Source organism: Camarhynchus parvulus, chromosome 6 (assembly GCF_901933205.1).
Source record: "Camarhynchus parvulus chromosome 6, STF_HiC, whole genome shotgun sequence".
NCBI lineage: Eukaryota > Metazoa > Chordata > Aves > Passeriformes > Thraupidae > Camarhynchus > Camarhynchus parvulus.
The window spans coordinates 32,673,331-32,698,483 of record NC_044576.1 but is presented as its reverse complement, the minus strand read 5'-3'; the positions used below and the strand labels follow the sequence as shown (position 1 = coordinate 32,698,483).

The 25,153-nt window shown below is 44.8% G+C and overlaps 1 protein-coding gene across 1 annotated transcript in view; it reads left to right on the top strand.

Moving 5' to 3' along the window:
• Positions 1–4,206: 4,206 nt before the first annotated feature.
• ADAM12 (ADAM metallopeptidase domain 12) overlaps positions 4,207–25,153 on the top strand; it is a 183,130-nt gene continuing 162,183 nt past the window's right edge. The window contains 2 exon segments of the mRNA XM_030950913.1: positions 4,207–4,496; positions 22,966–23,099. Coding sequence (XP_030806773.1) covers positions 4,370–4,496; positions 22,966–23,099 — 261 coding nt within the window. The 5' untranslated portion in view covers positions 4,207–4,369.

Here is a 25,153-nt window from a genome sequence, read left to right as displayed (position 1 = left end):
TCTTCATTTAACTCTGGCTGTAACAGAGGGATGCAAATCCTGCAGCAGACAGCTTTCCTTTCCCACCTTTTTTTCTTTTTCCTCCTTTTCCTTTCCTCATACACCCCACAGCATACCATAACCCATCTGACAATTAATATTAATTATTTACATTGCCTTGGAGCTCATGTTACCAAAGCATCACATTATCATAGTCTGAAGGATTTATTTACACTTAATCTATTATCCCTCCACTCCTTATTTTTTTCCCTGTTGTCTCCATCAGTCACTAATTCCTTCTCAAAACTGCTTTAACTGAGAGGAAACAAATGGAAATTGATGTTTCCCTCGGTGCATCCTCCTCCTTGCTGGTGTCTGTGTGTTAAGCTTGTTTCCAGGTAAGTTATTCCACGCTGCTCCCTTCCTCACTGCTCTCCTCTGGACTGACCTTTCCAGTGCCAAGTGAACTAAAGCTCCTCATGAATCCCTAATTTGATGAGCAGAGGCCCAGCCTGTGTTGTCACACAAATATTCATGGTTTCAAATCACAAGTGCCCTTTACATCAGATTATTTCCACACCTCAATGCGAGCTGAGAGTCGGGCTGGTCGCTGTGACCTGCGACAGTGACACGGTGACAAGTCAGGGGCACGGGGAGGCAGAAGGGTCCTGGCCATGGAATGGCAACAGGCAGTGATGAATGCAGGGCACATTCCTGCAAAGCATCCCCAGTTCTCACGTTCTCCGCCTCAAAAATGCCTGTGAAGTGTTTCTGTGGTGGTGTTCACAGGGGTCCCAGGATGAGGGAAACGATGAGAATCTTGACTCCATGTTTCAGAAGGCTGATTTATTTATTTTATTATATATATTGTATTAAAACTATACTAAAAGAATAGAAGAAAGGATTTCATCAGAAGGCTAGCAAGCAATAGAAAAGAATGGAATGATAATAAAATCTTGTGACTGACCAGAGAGTCCGAGACAGCCGGACTGTGATTGGCCATTAATTAGAAACAACTACATGAGACCAATCACAGATGCACCTGTTGCATTCCACAGCAGCAGATAACCATTGGTTACATTTTGTTTCTGAGGCCTCTCAGGTTCTCAGGAGAAAAGATCCTAGCAAAAGGATTTTTCATAAAACGTGTCAGTGATGTGTTTCCAAAGCCCTCTGGGGAAGTGAGTGCCACACAGTCCAGAGGCACCCCTGGCAGATCCGGGAAATCCTTGTCACCTTGTCACTTCATTCCTTGGACATTCCCCAGCCACAGGTGACACGGAGCTGTTCCTGCACACACCTCCAAGCACAGAGGTGCTGGAGACCCCCGAGAGCGCTGAAGAACAAAGGATGAAAGGATGAAAGGATGGATGGATGGATGGATGGATGGATGGATGGATGGATGGATGGATGGATGGATGGATGGATGGATGGATGGATGGATGGATGGATGGATGGAAAAAAGGAATAGCGAAAGCCAGAAAGGTAAAAACAACTGCAAAAGCAGTGAGACACCTCCACACCCCCATCCCTCTATTTTTCTTCCCCTGAGAGTGGTGAAGAACAAAGCTTGGATGGATGGATGGATGGATGGATGGATGGATGGATGGATGGATGGATGGATGGATGGATGGATGGATTGATGGATGCATGATGGATGGATGATGGATGGATGGATGATGGATGGATGAGGGATGGATGAGGGATGGATGATGATGGATGGATGATGATGGATGGATGATGGAGATGGATGATGGATGGATGAGGGATGGATGGATGGATGGATGGGGATGGATGGATGGATGGATGGATGGATGGATGGATTGATGGATGGATGGATGGATGGATGGATGGATGGATGGATGATGCATGGATGGATGGATGCATGGATGGATGATGGATGGATGAGGGATGGATGGATGGATGGGTGGATTGGATGGATGGATGGATGGATGGATGGATGGATGGATGGATGCATGGATGGATGATGGATGGATGAGGGATGGATGGATGGATGGGTGGATTGATGATGGATGGATGGATGGATGGATGGATGGATGGATGGATGGATGAATGGATTGGATCGAGATCCATGGCCCATGGGAATAACCTGGACAATCAGGACTGTGGCCCCCTTTGAAGCAGCCACACAACCTGGATGCAATTTTCATTTCCTGCAGGGAAACTCGGCCTTGTTCTTCTGAGGTGGATAAACCAAGCCTTGTAAAACTGATTGTGGGAGGTGTTTTGACACGAGGAATTAAAAGGCCAGGCCTGGCCTCTCCCTACACATCCCAGTGAAGCAGGGACACTTCCCATTACCTGCCCTGTGCTTGGAGGGTCTTGTTTTTTCCAAGAGAATTTTGAAACTGAGGTGAAATTATGTCATTCTCCAGTAGTAGCTGTAATTCAGTAGCATTCCTACATGGATGTTGTTAATAAAATATTCAGGGCTCTTTTGTGATAAATTTTATTGATTTATCAACTTCAAGCCCATAAAATCAAAATGGTAAAAGGCAACAATTCCTTTTGGGGGGAGGAGGAGAAACTCTGGTAATATCTACTTCATTCATGCTAATGAATGACCAAGATATAATTGGTTCCACATTCTCTGCTAGCAAATATTGTTACTCAGATAAAAGTACTACCACTGTAAAGAAAAGCCTTGTGGGATTACCAAAACCCTATTTAGAAGTCTTTAGTTCCCTTTAACTGTTTTTTTTTTCATTTTAATGGGAAAAGTACCTTCAAAGACTAAAGATGTCTACATGGCTTTAATGGTGGCCTTCCACAAAGGAGTCTTCTGTTTGAATTTTAATGTTTTTAACCAATGTTCTGTGTGGAGCACATATGTCCTTAATGAGAGAGTTGATGCAGTTCATTAGTTTATATTTGAGGGATAAAACGTTGCTGAGTGTAGCTGTTAAACTGTAATTGATAATGGCTGAGTAGGGAAAATTTAGCATTTGGCTATTTAAAGTTACACACGGGCTAATCCCTGACTGCTCCCAAGGAGAGGGGATGCACACGATGAGGAAGATGTGAGATGAGGCATAAGTGTAGACAAAATCCAAATTTCTGAGCAATTTGAGGTAAGTCTGTGGGTCTGGTTTGGGCAGAGGGGTAAGAGGTGAAAGTTGCTTTTTAAGTGTGAAGCACAGCAGTTGATGAGAGCCCTCTGTGCACATTGTTCATGATCCCAGCCCTTTTCCAGCTTTGTTTGTGCTGCCCTGACCTGGCATTACCACAGTTAGCCCTGGATGGCTCAGTGATGCTGCCAGGGCACCGTGCCAGGCTCCAGTTTGGGAGCCACAGAGGTTGTACCCCTGGAATTTCTGGCTCATTTATCCCCAGAGCTGCTGAAAAGTACAGTCTGGATCACTGGGAATAATCAGCATCCTCTGCTCCAGAACAGCCCCAAATCTGTGCTTTCCAAACACCATTTTCCAGTGGGATTGCATGGCTCTTGTGCCTGCTGGCCCACAGACACATCTCAGAGCACCTCTGCCAACTGTTTCGTGCACAAGGAACATGGAGCCAAGCTGCAGAATTCAGTATCAACATCCAAACTGTGAGATTCGGGGACAATTTTAGTAAATTAAAGCTGAAAACTGCACAATAAAAGTCTGTGAGGATCTTCAGGATTTGATTCTCTTTTTTTTCTGCTGCTCCACAGCAACATGTGGGCATTACATGTGTTTTGGTGGTACATTAAGGAGCAGATAATCTGTATTTGGTTATTCTCCCAGACAGTCAGTAATAATAATTTGAATGAGGGAGATTTTAAAAAATGCATCTGGCAACTCTGTGGGTATGTTTTGTTGTTTGTTTTCTTTTTTTTTTTTCTCCTTCTTTTAAAACCCCCACAATATAAAATAAGAACCAACACCAGAAACAACTCTGAAATAATTATGAAACCAATAAATAACCCCTGAGCTGTAACGTACACAGATGACTTTCCAGAGGCGGCAGGCAGGAAAAAAAAAGGGAAAACTCAAGGATGAGAGGGAGGGGGGACTCCAGAGCCCCCCGGGGCTGGGACCCTGCGGAGGGGCTCAGATGTTCCAGGGGTGCAGGATTAAGTTTGGTCCTTGCCAAAAGAACAACAACAAAAAAATACGAAATAACCGACACAAACCTATTTGAATAAGGGAGGAAAAAAAAAAAAGAAAAAGAAAAAACCCCAACTCCTCTATTTTTTTTTTCCCCTAAGCAGCCGAGCCCAGCTCATCAGCAGCTGAGGCAGGAGCAGGAGGGGTTTTGGAGTTAACTGCATGCAGGAAATCTCTCACATCCTGAGTCCCAGCTCGCTCCTCTCGGTAACTGTATATTATGGGGCTGCTCTCCAGCCCCAGCTGATGAAAGTTTGTCTCCCTCAGTCTGGGCTGCGATGTCAAAGCGCCTCCAGGCAGCGCAGCCGCGCTCCCGCCGTGCGCTGCCCCCGGCCCGGCTCCCCGCGCTGCTGCTGCTGCTGCTGCTGCTCGGCCCGGGCTGCCCGCTCTCCGCATCGCCCCGCGGTAAGTCACACACAGCCCCGGGCTTCTCCCGAACGGATCCCGCTCCATTTTAGCCGGACGAGGAGCAGGGAGATGGATCCGGAGCGCCGCTGCCCCCGCCCCGCTGCGGGGATGGGGCGGGAGGTCCCGGCCGGACACACGCGGAGCGCGGAGCTCCCGCTCCCCGGAGCGGCTCCGCGGAGATTCCCCGGAAAACTCCGCTCTGCGACCCCCCGGCACCCCCGGACCCACCATGGCACCCCCAAACTGCTGCTCCCTTCTCTGCACCCCCATCCCCCGGCACCCCCAAACTTGCTGCTCCCTCCTCTGCACCCCCAAACCTACTGCTTCTTTCTCGGCACTCCCGTCCCCCGGCACCCCCAAACTTGCTGCTCCTTTCTTTGCACCCCAAAACCTGTTGCTGCCTTCTCTGTACCCCCAAATCCACGGGGTGCCATCCCCCGGCACCCCAAACTTGCTGCTCCCTCCTCTGCACCCACAAACCTGCTGCTCCCTTCTCTGCATCCCCATCCCCCGGCACCCCCAAACCTGCTGCTCCTTTCTTTGCACCCCCAAATCCACCGGGTGTCATCCCTCAGCACCCCCAAACTTGCTGGTGCCTTCTCTGCCCCCATCCCCCGGCACCCCCAAACCTGCTGCTCCCTTTTCTGCACCCCCAAATCCACCGGGTGTCAACTCCCAGCACCCCCAAACCTGCTGCTCCCTTCTCTGCGCCCCCATCCCCAGACATCCCCAAATTTGCTGCTCCCTTCTCTGCCCTTATCCCCCGGCACCCCCAAACCTGCTGCTCCCTTTTCTGCACCCCCAAATCCAGCAGGAGTCATCCCCTGGCACCCGCAAACCTGCTGCTCCCTCCTCGGCACCCCCATCCCCGCCGGTCCCATCCCGGGGATCCATCCCCCTGTTGTGTTCATTCGGGGGTGCCCTGCAGGGTCCCGGGGAGAGAAGGGGGTGTTGGAAATTCTCCTCCCACGCATCCCCTCCAAACCGCCCCCGGGGCTGCGTTCAAAGGTCTGGGAGTCTTGTCAGAGTTCGGGCTCTGTTTCCAGCTGGGGAAAATTGCGCGGAAAAGCCAAATAAGTGATGGTAAAAGCGTCCTGGCTGGGTAAAAGTTTTCTCACCGCCGCTGCGTTCATTCAAAGTGAGCTCCAGGCGGGGATTCAGCTGTGGAGCGCTGTGCTGTCCGTGTTATACGGATGGGAACAGCCTAGGAAGGGATTGTCCCTCCCTACAGCAAGTCTGGGGTTTGTTCTGGAATCCTCAGAGCGCCCAGGTCCTCTTGTCTTCGCTAAGCAGCAGCTGACTGCATCTTCGTGTGAGAGAGGAAAAGAGATTCTCCTCTATGAACACATTTAACAGCACCGAGGGTGCCTGTGTCCCTGAGTGTTACTACAAACTCCTGTGTTTGGTCTTTTTTTTGTCTTTTTTTTTTTTTGCCCATTTTTTTCCCATTGTAACTTGAAGCTTTGCAAATATTTGCTTATCTTCAAATGTACTGACAGCGACTTTCACTGGGACTTTGGCTCTGAACTTGCTAAAAGAAAAGATGGGGAGATAATTTAGCTCATGGAAATCCCAGAGGGGGAAAGGACAAGGTGTTGCCTTTGATCAAGCACCTGGAATTTATCTTAATGGATTAACAGGATTTTAAGCTTTGCCTTTGGGAGGGGTCTTGGTTTCTCTTTGCCAGCACTTGTGTTTGCACCAAATCAGTGGGTTTGGGGTGAAGGCTGCAGAAGTTCCCTGGCAGATGAAGGGAAATAGGTGCCCTGTGGTTATTCTCTTTTTGTGGGGAAAGGGAGGGTTGGTTTGGGTGGGAGGATGGCTCCTTCTCTGAGTATGGAACCCACTGGCTGGCCAGCCCCTCCATGGTTTGGAAGTTCACTTGCAGTTGGGAAAATCTGAGGTAAAATACTTCAAAGTGTTTGTCCCTACAACACCAAGTGGGCAAACTGAGGGTGACTTGGCTCTGGCACACAGAGGAGTGAGCAGAAGGGGAAGAGGGGGTGGAAATCCGGTTCCTGGTGCTCAGAATTCCCTCAGAGCCAAGTGAAGCTCTAAGGTTACACTCACACCGACGATTTAAGCTCTGTGTAAAGTCTGTGCCAGCTGCTCATCTCCATGGTGTCTTTATAGGTTTTAGGTGTCTACATTTGGGCAGCTGTGGTGGTTGCTGGCCCTTGGATTTGCCTTCTTATATCTTCCTTCTCCTCTTCTTTCCATACCATGTCTGTAATTTGCTCTTTTTCACCCAGAATATTCAGTGAGCATCCCCTGCCTTAATTCCACTTTTTTTCCTGTGGGAGCAGAGCACAGCTTCAGCCCTGCCAGAGCTTGTGCTGCTTTCTTGGGCACGGAGGTGCTGAAAGTTGCAGGCACTCCTTTGCACCCTGCCAGTGACGCCAGGCACTCCTGGCTGGGCTGGAATGGCTCTCACTGGGCATTCTGGAGCCCTGCAGGACATCCCATCGCTGCCAGGACATCCTGGTTTTTACATAAACCCCTGCTTAGTGATTAAGACAAGTTGGAGTTATGATATGCCTTGAGAGCTGGGTTTGAAATGTGGCAATAATGTGTGTCTGCCTGAGTGACAGCTCTGTTATTAAACAGAAATTATCAGGTTGTGGGCTAGATAACTTCAAAGTAGCCTTGTTGCTTGCTTTTAGTATGTTTTCTTAACATTTTTTTTGGTGGTTTTACAATTGCCCTCTTAGTTTTCAGTCTTGTGCTGGGTTTCTGCTTAAAGGAACTCATGGACAAAAGAGGAAAACTCAACCAGGCCAAATGAACTTTGTTGTCCTTGTGAAGTGGGATATAAAGGATAAGATCTGATCTTCCAGTCTCAGTCAAATATCTTAAAATCTGCACCTGTACAAGGCTTTTGTGCTCAAGGCTGTCCTGTTTCTGCAGGGCAGACAAAGTGATGCTGTGGATAAAGTCCAAATTAGCGATTGTGTGTCTGTGTGTGTTTGTCCACAAACTTTTACAATTATTTTAAATATTGTGCGTTAGCTGGGAAAACAGCAGAAAACTAATTACTCTTAGAATGGTTTGGGTTGGAAGGGACCTTAAAAACCATTTCATTCCACCCCCTGCCATGGGCACCTTCCACCATCCCAGGTGGCTCCAAGTCCTGTCCAGCCTGGCCTTGGACACTTCCAGGGATAGAAGAGCCACAGCTTGTCTGGGCATGAAAAAATGCAAATCCTAAAACTGCAACCCAAAATCCTCTACCTTACACTTAAAATCAGTTTTGTCTAGATTTTAATTTGCTACTGATTGCAGCTTCCTTGGGTCTAATGGAAATAAATTGCAGGAGAAGAGATGTTGCTTTGTCTTGTGCTCTAAACCTGATTTCTCCATCACCCTCTGTGTTTCAGAGCTCATTTACAAATCCTGATTTCTCTCAAACTGCTCCAGCATTTGTGGCAGATATTTCTGGTGTGTGCATAATCACCTCCTCCTTGTCTGATTATCCCCTTCAGACAGCCTGGCATGAGCTGTCCCTGGCCATGGGGCTCCAGAGATCCCTGCCAAAATCCCCCAGCAGAGGAATTTTACTGCCACTCTTCAGCAGTGTCTGCATCCTTCACCTCTGGCTCTCTGGGGAGCTGACAGGTTCTTCACTGCTGCTCCCTTGGGGGCCTCAGCTCTTGCTCTGCTTGGGATTTTTGGAAAGGTCCTGATCCAGAGACAAAGAGCATCCTTGAACTCATGGTTGCCAGGCTGTGTTTTGGGTGCTTTTGCATCCTGTGAGCCCCAGGGGGATTTCTCTGGTGGCCTGAGGGTGACTGCAGCAGCCCAGGGCTCTGTTTATCTGTTTATCCCACTGAAGATATCCATTTATCCGTTATTCCCACCAAGGCCCTCACTCAGCAACTGTGATCATGAAATTCTGTTCTGAAAAGACTCAACTCATGTTGTGGTGGTACCAGTTGTGGGTTTCTCTGGGTCTGGATTGAAGGCATTTGAGAGGGCAGTTCGTGTTCAGACTCAGGTGTTTATTATTTCTTATCAGTAAAACAGTCTCACTGCTGTGAGTTGGACAGCTTTTCATTAGAAGGCACAAAATGCCCAACAATCTCTTGTTCCAAGGGCTTTTAAGACTAAAATGTCCAATTAAGAGCTGACCCCTGGATTATTTTCCCTTTTAACCCAATAACTGATCCCACAGAGCCCACAGTGCAGACTTTTCTGCCCAATTACAAAATGCCACCCAAACCCATGGAGGAGAAGGAAGAAGAAGCACGAAGAAGAAACCCTTGAGGACGCCCTGTGCCCTCCATCTTGCTTCCATCCACAACACACTAAAAATCTCAAAACCTCAATTTCTCACCAAGTGATACACCTACACTGCTCTCTATAATCTATTTTTCTATATAATCTATAATCTATTTCTATTTTGTGGACTCCAGTCTATGTTGAAGTCTGGGAAACTTTCTCCACGGATGAGGGTCACAGTCCTGGGTCAGAGCACCACAGAGCAGAGAGGGAAATATTCCCTGTGGTGCCCTGGGTTTCCACATCATGTAAAGGTTTATTTGTTCCTCCCCCAGCCTTCCCCATACCTCACATCTCCTTCTCCTGACAATTTATCCCTGCTGCTTCCAGCAGATCTGACACTGCCAGGGCAGCCTGGCCAAGGAGTCCAGCTGGGCTCTGGATCTTTTGTGTTCCAGAGCCTCCTTTTGGGCTGTGGCAGAGAGAAGGGTGAGCCCTGAGCTGCCTTGCTGGGCTCTTGGGGTGGGTTTCTCTTCACTTGTGCTGTGAGAGCTGCAATAATGCAGGAATGGACATTTCTAAGGTGTTTGGAAATCTGGAATGCTGTCAGGTTGTCCAGCCAGGCCCTGCCACGCCAGCAGGCTCTGTCTCACACCATCCCATCCTGCTTAGGATGCCAGGCTGCCCATATTGCAGGGATTTTTTATTTAATCCCCTTTTTTTGGTGACTTTCCTTCCTCTACAACCTTTTATGTTTTACTGCACCTCACCCTGGATCTCGCTCTCCCCGCTGCCTGCACTTTGCACTTGTATTTCAAGCAGCTCCTCAAGTTTCTCCCTGGACAAAAGCACATCATCTGCACAGTCCTGGAGTGCTCCATCCCTGAATCACACCTGCAGAGGCTTCTCTTAGGTCCTGCTGAGTCTCCAGGGCAGATCTATGACTCAATAAATTAAAACCCCACAGTTTGAGGGCAGTGCAGTCCAAGAGCTCAACCCCTTTTGTTCCTGCTTAACACAGAGCAAAGTGCTTCAAATGTATTCAATTTTTATCTTTTTGCCACCCCACTAACTAAAAGAAGGGATTGTTTCTTAGTAAAGCCCTGCTGCAGCATGCTGACCCTTCTCTTTTTAGGGTTCAGCCTGGATTTTGAGACTAAGTTGTTATCAAGTGACTTGAACTGCATAATCTAATCAGAAATTAATCTATTTAATCCCTTCAGGTTGTTCCGCTTAATACTTTACACCCCAGACAAATGAATTTGCTGCTTTCCATGACCTGGAGCTAGGATAAGCAAGAGTTTGGAGGCAGGAAATTGTCCTTTCACAAGGTCAACTTGCTAAAAGCAGTGATTAGAAGAACAAATTCTTTCTTGTCCCAAATCTATGATGTAATAAGGCAAGAAGTGAAACGTGTCATGGCCTGGTAGCCATGCTGGATAATGCACATCAAAGCAGAAAAAGCTGGATGCAGAATTTGGCACAAAAGTATCTTTTACTCATTTATTTTGGGGTATTTTTTCAAGAGGAACTGTGTCAACCCATGGAAATTTAGTTTAATAGTATATATCATATGCATTAAGTGAAAAATCTTCTTCTGACAATGGTGGAAGTTGGCTGTTTTCTTGCTCCTTTTGAATGTTCTAATCCTGCAAGCAGCTGAAAGATAAACCTCATGTGTGACTGCTTACCTCTGAAAGAATATATGAAGATACCAACTTCAACAAATTCAAGTATTTATGGGATTGTTTCGCTATAGTTATGCAAAAAAAAATTAAAAATTACAAAATCTGGACTTTATCATTTAGTAAAGGGGTCACATGGGCCTGCTCAGGAATGGAGCTGAGCACGAGCAGTTTTTATCCAGCAGCACTGAATGCAGTGATGGTCTGTGCTGGAGATCCCCTGCTGCTTCAACACTTAGAAGATGTGAGGAGGATAATTCAGTCCATATTACTGAAGTTTATATTCCATTCCTTTTCTGCCACTGAGAGCACTGTGATGACAGAGAGAGTTGGGAATAAATTCACTTTATCCCTCTGGAGCACCAGGGATGGACACAGCACCTCAGCCACGTTCCTTTTGGAGCTGGAGATCACTAAAGGATCTCCAGGTTCAAATCTGCTCTTGCATCTTGATGTGGGCATTGATGCATGAGGAGAGCATCCCAAAATAATGAGGATTTATTTCTCCATTTCTTGCCTCTTGAATAAGGCACAGACACACTTTGGGTGAACACCAAGGTGGAAGAATGGGATCGTTGCAGAAGAAATCCCAGAACAGTTTGGGTTGGAAGGGACCTTAAATCCCACCCAGTGCCACCTCCCACTGTCCCAGGTGCTCCCAGCCCCAATGTCCAGCCTGGCCTTGGGCACTGCCAGGGATCCAGGGGCAGCCCCAGCTGATCTGGGAATTCCATCCCAGCCCTTTTCCACCCTTACAGAGAGGAAATTCTTCCTGATATCCAACCTAAATCTCTCCTCTTTTAGTTTAAATCTTGACACTTTAGGAAGAAGGAGCTATTTACTCTGCATGCTGTGTTTTCCTTGTCTTTATGCCTGAAACTCTTTTGGGATAAATTCCCTCCTCTCCATGGACCCGACTCCTTTGTACAGCCTGGCGCTCGTGTCCTGTGCTGGCATTTAAAATCCTTTCTGCAGCACCAGAACAGATGAGCAGAGCTGCTGTTGTGATCTGGGGAGATATCCTGCCCTGAAGAAACCATAAAAATAAATGTTCTTTGCTCCTGTAGCTCATTGCTGAAGGAATGTGTGAAAGTCAGGAGTTACAGAGCGACCCAGGGCTCACGGTGACACTTTCTGCAAGGTCACACTCATAAACCTGAGCAGCAGAGGTGGCTTCAAGAACATTAACTAACTCCAAGTTATCTTTTCATTCATGCTTTAAAAACCAAAAGAGAGATTCAGTGACAGCTTGTGCTGGAGCAGGTGCAGCTCATTTTCCTCTGCCTGCTGTTGTGTGATGTAAGGATCGGGTATTCCCCACCCAAACAGGAACTCCTGGTGGACATAAACTCCTGATGGATATAAGAACTCCTAATGGAGATAAAAACTCCTGGTTATAAACTCCTGGATATAAACTCCTCAGCCCAGCAGCTCCTTTTCTAGACTTGGGGAAGAACTACAAATCACATCCCCTGCCTCCCCACCTAAATTAACACTGCAGCTCACCCCAGCTGGGTGTGCTGTGTTTCCCAGAGAAATCTGAAGGAATGATCTGTTGTACTTGTGGGGTTCCCCAGACGAGGAAGGAATGATGAATCTGATTCCATGTTCTCAGAAGGCAAATTTATTATAATTTTATGATACTATATTATATTAAAGAATGCTATACTGAACTATACTAAAGAATAGAGAAAGGGTACAGACAGAAGGCTAAAAAGATAATAATGAAAACTTGTGACTCTTTCCAGAGTCTTGACACAGTTTGGCCCTGATTGGCCAATAAGTAAAAACAATTCACATGAATCCAATGAAACAATCACCTGTGGGTAAACAATCTCCAAACACATTCCAAAGCAGCAAAACACAGGAGAAGCAAATCAGATAATTAATGTTTTCCTTTTTCTCTGAGGCTTCTCAGCTTCCCAGGAGAAAAATCCTGGATGAAGGGATTTTTCCAGACAATATGAATGCCACAATGACCTGTGCCTGTGAGGAGCACAGCTGCAGCTCCCACTCCTTGGTGCTTTTCTGTGCTGGTTGTACACAGCAAGGAACATCCCTCATTTCCCTGTGTGAGGATTCCCTGCACTCGCTGAGGCAGGTTAGTAAATCACTGCAGAGAGGGATTGCACTGTACCTTTTGAAAGACCAAGAGGAAATTGTATTTTGGAGAGTAATTTGAACTTCACTCAGTGAAAGTAGCCTTTCATGAGGCTTTGGAGGGGAGGAGTTGGAGAGGAGCACTGGACGTGGATTTTCACATAATTATGTGGACTCATTGCTGAGAAGTGAAGATATATTTAGTACCTTTCTCTCTGCCCTTGGAGCTGGGTGGATTCCTTGTGCTTGTAAAGCACAGGTTATTATTTCTCTGCCTCAGTAAGTGTTTTTGGCTGGTACAGCAGGGTGCAAGGCTGAGTTCATAATCAAAAACAAAGATCTCTGGGGCTCTTTGGGGGAGAAGCAGCAATTTCGGAACAAGCAGAAGTGTCCCAGAGTTGAGATGGGCCATCCTTCACTCTGGCAGCCTGGGAATGAATACCTGTGGGAAAGGCACTGTGCAACCCTTGAGGATTTTCCTCCATTAGTAGCCCTGTCCTGCCTGTTTTTACCAGAGGGAAGGGCTGGGCCAATTGATAGAGTGTGGATCAGGGCTCGGAAAAGAAGCAGCTGAAAAGAGGGTTTGCAGCAGGAGGACAGAAGTTCTCCTAAGCTGCTGCGTCATGGACTTTCCAAAGCTCCTTTGGGCTGGAATCTTGCACTTCTGGCTTGCCCTCTTCTGTGAACTCCAAGCCCTGAGCTCTTCCATGGGGGGAACCTCTCGATCCTCCCCCATGACCCACTGTGCTGGAATGCCCTTTCCTTCAGAGCTTCGCTGCTTTATTCCTCTCTATTTTGAAATGTTCTCTTCTAGGGGAAAAAAAAAAAAAGAGACAACTCTTTCTTTGGAGTGGTCCTGAATAGTAATTCCTCAGTCAAACTTAACAGCATCCCAAATGAGGCTGGACAGCTGTTTCCCAAATATATCCCTGTACACATTCTATACACATCATAAAGCTGGGTTTGGGTTATTTGAAACGTTCTGCAGGCTCCCTGCCCCCTCCTGCAGTCAATGGCAAATGTTGTTCTCCCGACTCCACTTGTCACATTTTGTTCTGGAGAACAGGGAGGATATTGAGATACACTGGCTTCTCTCCTTGACTGCATTTCAATATGTATTTTGTATAATGAGGGCCCAAATCCTTCTGCCATTACTTGTGCTTTAATCACACTGTGCTCTGCCCAGATTGCTTTAATCGCATTTGCATCAGCAGGAGTTGCTCTGAGATGAGCAATATTTCATCTGCAAACAGGGCAGACACATCTCAGGCACTCGAGGAGGAAGGAGCTGCCTGGCCAGGGTTTGTTGCAGCACAGCTCTCCAGTGAGGGATGGTGCAGCATCCTGATTGCAGAAATAGATTTTCAGGAATTAGAAGGAACAAAGCTCTTTTTGTAGGTTGTTGGGTTTTTGTTTTGGTTTTTTTTGTGGGTTTTTTTTGTTTTTTTTTAAATTATTATAATTATTGTGGATTTTTTTTTGTTGTTGGTTTTTTTGGTTTTTTTGTTTTTTTGTTTTTGTTTTTTGTTTGGGTTTTTTGGTATTTTTTCAGGTTTTTTTTGTTTGTTTTTTGGTTGTTTGATTTGTTTTTAGTTTGGTTGGTTTTTTTTATTTGGTTTGGTTTTGACTTTTCGTTTTATGGGTTTTTTTTTTTGGACCTGTCAAGGGTGATAGCTCTCTTTTAATTTTCTACTAAATGGCTTTTTGGCATGTGTTATCTGCTGAGAAACGCCCGGTGCAGAGCCATCATTTTGTACTTCAGCCATGACATTACTCTAGATGAGAACTGAAAAGTTATATAGATATTACACCAATATATAAACCATGTGTGTTAGGAAGACAAGTTCAGTTTTGAAATATTTGCCTTAGCTATGCTTTTCACTTTCAATCTGTGCCAAACATGTGCTTGAATGACTGATGGAGTCATATGGTTCCCTGAATAAAGCACTTTATTGTGCTCAGACTCGGAGCCTTCCAACAGTTGTATTACAGAAGCTTGAAGATTAAGATGATCCAACTGCTTAGGGGGTATGTCCCACAAGGAACATTTTAGTTTTTCTTTTCTTGTCCCCCCCTTCTCTTTTTGTCTTTCTCTGTGTCATCAGTTTGTTCAGCTGCTGGGGCAGTGACATTGACCACGGAGAGTTTGGTGGAGGAGAGCAGCAAAGTCACCTCCAAATTTCAGCTTTCCCTGCCGTGTCCACATTGAAATGTTGAACACATGACATATTCCAGGCATTTTATGGGATTTCATGGGGGAGGGGGCAGAGGGCTGTTCCCTGTCACTGATTATTTCATCAGCAGAATCAGATTCAGGGAAGGAGTAACTGTGCATGAGCAAGTGATGACAGGAGGTAGATCTGAGAATTATAAACCCCAAATATTGAAAGCCATGTTTTTAATGCTGTTCAGTTAATGGGGATCAGGGAGTCTCAACCCTCCATTCCTCATCCTGGAGCTGCCTGGTGATGCTGCAGAGCTTCATCTGCACAGACCCATCAAGCTGGAGACAGGATCTTTTTCTATCAGAAGCCGAAAGAACAGAAAATTAAATTCAGAAATGTGTGGAGTCATCTTGCTGCTGCCTCTCCTCAGGGCTCATCAAAGACCATTGCTGACTTCTCATGTTTGAAAAATTTTTGTACACGAGTTGTAATTTTTGCAGTGTGAAAAAAAGGCAGAATTCCAGCTCAAGAAGATCCATGGAATTATTTGCTTTCCAAGGGTTACTTTGCTTAAATGCCTGAGGTCTTGGGTTTGGGAATTTGGGAGAAGGGAGAAAACAAGTAAAACTTTGTGTGTAGTTTTTTCTTTTTTAAAATAGCTTATTTTCCAAGCAGGCCATGAAAGGACTAATTTTCCTGGGTTTTGTAGAAATAATCAATGTGCCCCTTAGAGGTGCAAAGGTTAGCTGGGAAAATAATTCATGATTTTGAACTAATAAAAACTTTACTGCAAGAGATAAGAGTTTTACTTATGCACAGTCAAATCTTGCCCAGGCTTTTGTGCTTATAAATAAAGGAGGGCAGAGTCTGGTGTTGTGCTGCCTTTTATGAGGCTGTGGAAGTGCTGGAAGTGGGATAATGGGAAGCACCTTATCAGTGTGGTGATTTTTGTCCTTTCTTTTGAGAGGATGTCTGCATCCTCAGCTGGTGGGTGTAAAATTACATCAAAATTTTGATGTAAAATTTAAGCTGTTGCTTCTTTGACCCCATGCAAGTCTCAGGGCTGACTTTGTTTAACCATTATGCACTGGAAATCTGGTACTGGTTTATTTTCTAGCATTTGCACATTTATTATGAGATATAATTACAGTTTGCATTTTTTTTTTTTTGTATTAGTGCCCAGGGAGGTTGTGGATTCCCATCCCTGGAAGTGTTCAAGGCCAGGTTGGAGAAATCTGAGGCAGTGGAAGGTTCCCTGTCCATGGCAGGGATGGAATGGGATGAGCTTTAGGGTCCCTTCCAACCCAAACCACTCTGCAATTCTGTGATTTTATTAAGTGCCAATTTGTTTATCTTGTCTCAGGCACAACAGGCACCATTTTACGTGGTTTCAGCCACGCCTGTGCCTGGATAATGTTTGACTTGGGTAGTGTTTTGGCTTTTGCTGGAAGGTGGAGTGAAATAGAGGACTGGAATCACACATCCCCAGACCTTGGCCACAGAGTTGGATAATTGACACTTATTTTGGCATGACATAATCTGACCCATAATGTTGACAATTTCCATTTAAAGCAAGTTGGTTTTCCTTTTCTTTTTGCTTTCCTTGATGGACAAGAGCTGGATGTGATCCTCTGTGCAATTCTAGATTGGAATCCTATCTCACTTTATGTGTAGGCGCTTTATACTCCTGCCATCTCTAAATGTATCAGCCCTGGCAAGATAAATACCAAAAGGCATAGAGAGCTAAGGGACAATCAGGGGTCCTGTCACCTTTGATTTTCTACATTATGTAAAATAATTCTTTTAGTTGCCTTCTTGTAATTCAGACTTTCCACTTCCCTGCTCTCCCTGGCAGCCTTTCCAAGCCACCAGCTCCAGGCTCAATTCATCTTTTGTGAGTGCAGGTGAGGAGAAATGCCCCCAGCATTCCAGAAGTGCTTCTCCCAGCATCTCTCAGGATTAACTTGGATCTCTGGTGCTCCCTGGAAACACCTCTTTTGATGCAGCATTATCAGTGTTATCCCCAGTGCCATGAGTGGGTCATTCTGGTGTCACCTGCTTCGAAGAGCAGTGGTAGGAGCAGAAATCCCAATGATCCCTAAGGGTACAACCCTCCTGGGTTTAACCCCTTGCTCCAGCCTGCAAGTCGTTGTGTTCTTGGTAATATTCCTCTGTGCAGTCACATCCCACCTCTGAGCACTGGATTTCAGGAGGACTCTTGAGTAAAAGTTGCTGATAAAAATACAAGCTGATCTTAATATATTTTCTTACTGAACGGTGGTAAAACCCTTCCCTTGCCTGGTTGTGGGTGCTGTGTTTGTGGGCAGCTTCCAGTTCTTACCCTGTTTCACTTCCATAAACTTCCATCAATTTACCCTGTTTCACTTCCATAACTTCCTAAAGTTCCTAAATTCCCTTCCATCTTGAAGGACAAGACTTGGTCGTCCCCTCTCAGTGTGAATGTGGGATTCACATTCTCTGAACCTGAGAGAAGAAGAGAATGATCAAAACAATCCTTACCTCATTTGCTGTGCCTGTGTTTGTGCAGAGGTGGAATGCATTGGGGAAGGTTGTTTACCTGAAGGAATTTGCTTGATTGGAGTGGGGTGGGAATGTTTTGTTTTCTTGACCAGCCTCTGAAAGCTGTTGGTCAGGAGACAGTCACAAGATTTTGTTCAGTTGAGTGCTTGTGCAGTTTCAGTTTAGATGTAATGTAGTGTAATATAGTATAGAATATACACTATAATAATAATATAGTATAAAATATATATTATATTATATATATAATATACTATATAATATAGTATAAAATATATACTGTAATAATGATATAGTATAAATATATATAGTATAGTATAATAATTTAGTATAAAATATGTACTATAATAATAATATAGTATAAAAATATATATTATATATATTATATATAATATATACTATATAATAATATAGTATAAAATATATACTGTAATAATAATATAGTATAAATATACACAGTATAGTATAATAATATAGTATAAAATATATACTATAATAATAATACAGTATAAGATATATACTATAATAAATAATAAAGTAATTAATTAGCCTTCTAATATCATGGAGTCCTCCTCATCATTTCTCCTGCACATTGGGGGCCATGCTAATACAATATGTAAGCTTGGGGATTTTGGATTAAAAAATTCTGGTTGGAATTTTTCTGGAAGTGGCAGAAGAATCATCGCAAAGGAGAGAAAAGCCCCTGATGGGGGGCAATAAAGGTCTTTACAATGCTGGGCCCCCAGGCAGCAGTGGAAGCTCTGGGGGTACCTCAGGAACATCCCCAGTGAGTGAGTGCTGGGTGCAGCCAGGTGTAAATCCCTTCCTCCACAGCCAGGTCATGGATGCCACAAACTGAGAGCTAAAGTGAGGAAGCTGAAGAAAATGAGGAGGGAAGTGGATAAAGGATGTCTCCTTCCTGGCTTCCAGGGCATTGCCTGTGGCACGGAGCACTGCCATTAGCTGATTTCAGTCTGCAGGAAGATTACTCTGTTCCATTGTTCTTTTCAATCCAAGGATTATTCCAGTGCTTTGGGTGTTTTGCTGCAGAGAAAAACGAGGACAGGCTGTGACTTACGATTTAGAGTCGGTTTTTAGTAGGAAAGGTAACACAAGGATAATTTAATTTAATCTTTTTTTATTCCCCCACCTCTGAAATTTCCATAGCTCAGCAGTAAGTGCAGGAGGGGTATGAGGGGTGCTTGGGGACAGTGTGAGGAGACAGAGCTCCAGTCTGGGATGGAAATGGATACCCCACAGCATCACTGGGACCTTGGTTGGGCTGGGCTTTTGTGGGGCTCTGGGGCTGTGTCAGTCCTGGAGCACCTCAGCACCTCATGACTGATGGAATCCTGGAGCCCCTCTGGAGCCAGGCTGGGACACCTGGGGGTGCTCACCTGGAGAGGAGCAGCTCCAGGGAGAGCTCAGAGCCCCTGGCAGGGCCTGAAGGGGCTCCAGGAGAGCTGCAGAGGGACTGGGGACAAGGATGGAGGGACAGGACACAGGGAATGGCTTCAAGCTGAAAGTGGATAGGTTTACATGGAATACTGGGAAGGGATTCTTGGTTATGAGGGTGGCAGGCCCTGGCCCAGGGTGCCCAGAGCAGCTGTGGCTGCCCCTGCATCCCTGGCAGTGCCCAAGGCCAGGCTGGACACTGGGGCTGGGAGCACCTGGGACAGTGGGAGGTGTCCCTGCCATGGCAGGGGTGGCACTGGGTGATTTGAAGTCCCTTCCCACCCAAACCATTCTGGGATTCTCTGACCCATGTTATTCTGGGTACCCCTGCTGCTGTGTGGGACCAGAGCAGGCCCATCCCCAATGGAAGGAAGCTCAGCAGCACTTTTGGCTCTTCTGTAAATTCTGTAAATTTACAGAAGAGAGATGTGTGTTGGAGATGGATGTTATTTATAAAGCAGCCCAGGTCTGAGTCCTGTCCTGCTCTGTGCTGGGGGGCGCTGGCAGCAGGGTTGGGGTGTGCATTGAGTGGGACATGCTCTATTTTCTCTATTTTCCTTGCACTTAATCCCATTTTATCCAGAGCTACTCAACATCGGGTGCGTTCACCTCTTTGTTTGTCATGAGGACAAATAAATGGCCCTGCCTCACTAAAAGCTTATTAATTTTAAGTAAATGCAAATCTGGAGAGGGTCTGGGTTGTTTCAGGAGGCAGTGGCCGCTAAGCGAAAATGTCACATCACATGCTCAGAGTTTATTTTGCACACAGCTTGGAGGGACTGAAATAAAAAGCAAAAAGATGAAAACCATCCCTAACTCCTTTGCCAACAGGCCCTTGTATGATACTGTGCAAAGCAGAAAAGTTGTAGAAGTACATGGCAGATGAAAAATACTTAAGCCACACAAAAATCACTGACAGGTAACATCGACTCATCTCACTACTTGTACAAAGTAGCTTTTATATTACTGGGGGGAAAAAAAGAGAATAAAGGGCGCTGCATCAGCTTGTGGGCTGCTTGTGGATCAAAAGCATTACCTTCAGTGCAGGCTGAAAATAGAAAACAGACACAACTGTGAGGTTTTCATGTGAAAAAGTGGGAGACGAGCTTGCGTCAGGAAGAGCTGGACAGAATTTCACTGAAATGGAAAATAAGTAGGTGAGTAAGTAGGTGCACTTGACACAAAAGATAGGAAACCTGGGTCTAATCTAACTTTCTGCTGTTGCAGATGGCCTGATTTTCTTCTCCTCTCGTGACACATTACCGAAATTTCAGTTCTCTGATTTCAATTATTACACTATTTATACTGCTGTAGTTCCAGGAGTCCCTGTAGAGAAGAGGCCTCATTATTAATGGAACACAAACAACTCTAATGGTTCAGCTTCAAAGAAACCCTCCTGAAAGTGGGGAAGGGAGGTGCAGAGTGGCAGAGAGGAAATACCAGCAGGTCTGTGTGCATGAGGAGCTGCAGCCCTGGGAGCTGGGGGAGGTTTTTGGGTGATGGAAACCCTCCCTTGGTGCAGATGTTGGGCCCATCCCATGGCTCCTTTCCCAAGGATGCCCTTTGGGAGGGCTGGGTTTGTGCTCAGGGATGGGTCCCAGAACCAGCAGAAGGAAGCTGGGGATGGGTTTTGTTCAGATATTGTGCTGGGACTGGGTAAGCGTCCCTGGCTGGGATGGATTCCTTGGTGGCTCCAGCTCAGGAGAGGGCCAAAGGCTCTCCAGGGTACCAGGAACTATCCCACCTTTGTACCCACCTGGTTTCTCCAATTTTTCCCAACTTTCCTGCACTATTTCTGCTTTTTTTTTTTTTTTGGCTCTCTCCTTATATTTTTGTGTGTTTTTTCCCTCCTGATGTAGAATATTCCTCTCTCCATGTGCCATTGCTCAGTGGCCTTTCAGATCTCTCCTTCTCAGGATAAGTGTGGGTTGCTCTTCCAGGCTTCCCTTATTTTCTTATTTTCATACATAAGACTGTGATTCTTTATTTTCTGCCCCCTGTTCTTTGAATCAGGCTGCAGAAAAACCTATTTAAAGGATTCACCTATGTATCCTCCCCATCCTTTTTTTTTAATTTAAAGACTGGGTTAGAGTTTATTTATCAGCTATACAGGTTTCTTTATTTTGCAGTCTTTCAGAAATATACCCAGTCCATAAATATAATGAAATTTCATGAGCAAAACATTATTAGATATACAAAAGGCACTGTGCTGTGCTTCTATCACACTGAGGGCAGCTGGGAGTTAAGCAAGTGCACAATGCATGTGCCCAAATTATCTCCAGAATGAGGCCCAAAATTGGGCTGCACTGCTTCCTGTGCCTTCCACAGGAAGCTGTGATTTTTATCACACCCAATAATTTAAATAAAAACATTCAGATAAGCAGCCAAGTATCTGGCTCAGGGAAAGCAACTAGACAGAAATTGATCTCGTGTTTTATAAATGCTGTGGCTTCAGAAGATTTGCAAACCCTGAAGCTTGTCTGCTTTGTTTCCCCCCAAATAAATTATCTTTTCCAATAAAGATATAACTGCTGCCTATAAACCTGTCTTGATGTCTGTCTCCAGACTATCAACACTTCTGCACAATGAGCTTTCTCAGCAGATAAATAAGCACGTGTGGCAGATTAAATTTGCTCGTTGTAACCTTGCTTTGTTATGCACCACGAGCATCACTTCATTGGGATGGAAGAGAAGGAGGAGTGGCAAAACTAAACCACACTTTTTGTGGATTTTCCTCCCTTCTCCCATTGTGTTTTTATAGCTGCTGCACTTCCAGAGCAGGCTGTCTGTTTAGGGAATAACCCATCTGTGCACAAATGCTGATCCCCTCCCTTTTTTCTGCTGTTTTGGTGATGCTGGGAGGTTCATGCTCTGCAGAATGGTCAGGGAAGGCCCATGGAGGAGTATCAGAGAGGCTTTGATGTTTCCTGAAATCACCATGGCAGCTCCGTGGTGCAGACAACACATCCATGGGAGGACGAGGATCCTCCAAGGGGCTCTGAAAACCTGGATCTCATGACACTTCCAGAATGCATATCCTACAAAATAATAGAAGGGCCTGAGCCATTTAATTGGTGTGGTTGAGATTGCTCAAGTGGGCCAAGGAGAAAGGAGAGCAGGGCTGGAGCCAAACTTTTCCCATTTTGCTGAGATATGCTTCATAAATTCCTGTTCTGAGCAGAGAGCTTCCTGCCTGATAATGAGAATAAAGGCTTGGAGTTCTGTCTAGACCCTCCCAGGCTGATGAGATGGTGCCTCACGTGCCTCCCCAGGGGACAACCAAATCTTGGGCCAGCTTTGGATCATCTCTTCTAAGGGCTGACACTGTGTCCTCCCAATCCTTAATCACTTGGGCTGCATTAAAGGGGTGTAAGAACTCTGTATAACAAAAACTTTCCTCTCTCCAATATATTTTATCTTTTATCTTGTGAAGTTTTTTTTTTGTTTGTTTTTTTGGGGGGTTTTGTTTTGATTTTGGTGGGGTTTTTTTGTTGTTGTTTGTTTTTTGGTGTGTTTTAGGTCAAGTGGTGTATTTTTAAAAGCACGTTGAAAAATACCAGATTTTATTTCTGCTCGCATTGGCTTAGCCACAATGACAGCACAGATGTTTTTAAGCTAATCCTAACAGTGATTAAATGGGGCTAGTTCTGCTCAGATATGACTCTTCATCCTTCATGAGAGCATTAGGTGAGCACAGAGAGTGTGGCAAACCCCAGCAGAGTTTGGACTGTCCTGTGGTACCTGGAGGCCATCCCTGTCTTCTCTTTGATTTATTCTCACTTCTTTTTCCAGCTCTTGTCCTGTGATATTGGTTTTAGGGCTCTGCCTGGACAGGCACAATGCCATTAATGTGTTTAGTGAGAGCAAAACCACTTGATAAATGCTGCATGCAAACAGCTTTTTGACGTGGTGGTATGAATGGAACTCATCTGCCTGTGTGGAGGAGCAGAGTGTTATTTCAATGAGTTTACATTCTCTTTCTCTTCCAGACCTTTTTTTTCCCCGCTAATGAGACTGTTCATCCTCTATGATGACATCCTTGCATCCTGATATGTCTACTCTTAATGTGCAGTCTTTGTCTTCTGCTGCCACCATCTAATCCCCTCCAGCTCCTCTGAACCCCTCTGATTCCACAGGTTCCCTCTGAAATTCCTCTAGGTTTTGACTCTGACATTACAAGTTTCATGTTTAATCCTTTTCCTGAATGATTTCCTTTTGGATGTGCTGCCAAGTCCCTCGAGTACCAAGGTTCCCCTTGCCAGATGCTCTTCCCAGCTAACCTGAGGTGCCTCTCCCTGTCCTTAGGTGAGAATGTGGGCAGCAAAGAAGAGTCCCCGAGGCTGCAGCTGTCCAAGGACCAGGCCAAAGATTATGAGATAACAATTCCCTTCCTTTTGAATGGAGAGCAGTGGAGACCAGTGGATGGCATTTATTCAAAGGTCAGTCTTCATTTTGCCTGTTTGTTTATCCTTAGCTGTGTAACAATTTAAAGGCTGTAGGAGGAATTTAATGCACTTTCACCTTATAGGTTATAAGAGTGTTTTTATATAATTTGATAATTTTATATTATTTTATTTTTTTATCAACATGTGTTGCCACATGTCTGAAATTGCTGCCTATTTAATTTAAGAAATGGAGAAGGGTTTGGGTTGAAATGAATACCTTTTTCCTGCAGAGATGCATTCTTCTTTCTGATGGCAGAAATGAAAGTTTAAAGTGAAATAATAGCAATTTAATTGCTTGAGATTCTGTCATGCAACAGCAAAATGAAAACTGAGGGAGGGGCAAGCACACTAAAAAGGTTTGTTTGGTAAATACAGTCTGACAGCGAGGAATTTAGGGGCCAGTGGAAATAATGCTGTGCTGGCTGCAGCCTGAGGCATTATCTGGGCTTAATTATCCCATGGGAGACCCCCAAATTCCATTCCTGTGCTGGATTGGGACTGAGGCTCTCCCTTCACACTCTGCTCCCCTTCCCTAACCAGGGCAGGATCTGCCCCTGGCTCTGAGATTGTTTCCCCCTCTTGACAGGCCCTGATAAGCTTTGCTCCTTTTTTCCCCCCAGACATTTGTGAACAATATAGGAAGCTGCACTTAGGAAAAAAAGGCTGGGTTTTATCTCCTTCTTGAAGTATGAAGTTTGTTTTTTATTGTCACCAAATGTATCCTGAGAATCTCTCACCCAGCCTTTTAACTCAGGTCCAGTTTGATTCCAGCTCACTTTTTACGTCGTTCTTTAAATTACCTGAGTGAAGAAGGGAAAAAGTAAAGTTTTTAAATAGTAAAAAAAAAAAAAGAGGGAGGAAAAAAAAAACAAGCAAAAACAATTCAAAAAGTCCAGAGAGCCAATTAGAAACAGCTTTTCTTGCTGGATTGGGAAAGTATTCCATGGAGAAATCCTGCTTGACTACTGCCACTGCTTGCAGGACGTGGCTTTGGATCACGTTGCTGATTGACACAAGTAGGTGTGAAAAGATATTTCCAAACAAGGGCTCTGACTTTCAAAAAAAGCTTGTCTAGATTAAAATTGTTCCTTCTTCTCCTCTGTCCCTTCCTAAATAGGAGAGAAGGGCCAGGCCCAGTTCTGAATCTGTGCAGTGATGAAAGGGATATCAGAGTGGGTGTAGAATGGCTTATCTTGGAGAGATAACACAGATGGCTTGGTCCTAGATGTATGTGCTACTCTATTTTTAGATTATTTAATTAGAAACAGGCATTCTCCATATAGAGAGAGGCCTTTTAGCTGCTCACTGGAGCTCTCTGAGAGAGTTACAACCCAGTATCACTCTGTGAGTAATGATAATGTGATTTATATCGTTAATTTGTTTCCCAGAATTACTTTCAGTTTAAGATGAACACTAGAAAAGATTTGTGGCTTGGTAGAAAGATCCACGTGCTGTATCAGCACTTTTTTTTTTTTCTTTTGAATACTTCTTTTCCATGGAAACTTATAAATTAAATACATAAAAGTGCACATCAGGCTGTGGGAAGAACAACAGCTTCAGTGGTGGAGGAGAAGAGTAATGAATAGCTTGTCACATAAATATTGATCAAAAGCACAAAAGTTAAATACTGCTGTATTTGATGGCTAAATGGGATCTATTGTTCTTCAACTCGTTTCAAAGTGTTCCTCTGTTTTATTTAATTGTATATGAAGTCAAAAAAAGTATGTACTTGTAAGAGGGGAATGGTATTGCAATAGGATATATGGTAAAATAAATAATGGAGTGGCTATAAAAATGCCAAGGGATTAAAGTTATTTGTGTACAGATAATTGCCTGGCAATGATGGTCCCATTCCCCAATCCTTTAACTGTAAATACTCCTGCTTAACAATTAGTCCCTGGGAAAGCACACTCATCATTTAGTGCAGCCTTCTCTCCCATCTTGGAGATAAAACTGTCCTTTTATTTACCCCAGGAGTCGCTGCAGTATCTGTTGGAATCTCTCACTTGGAATCTGTCAGCAATGATTATTAAGCTAATGACTTTCTC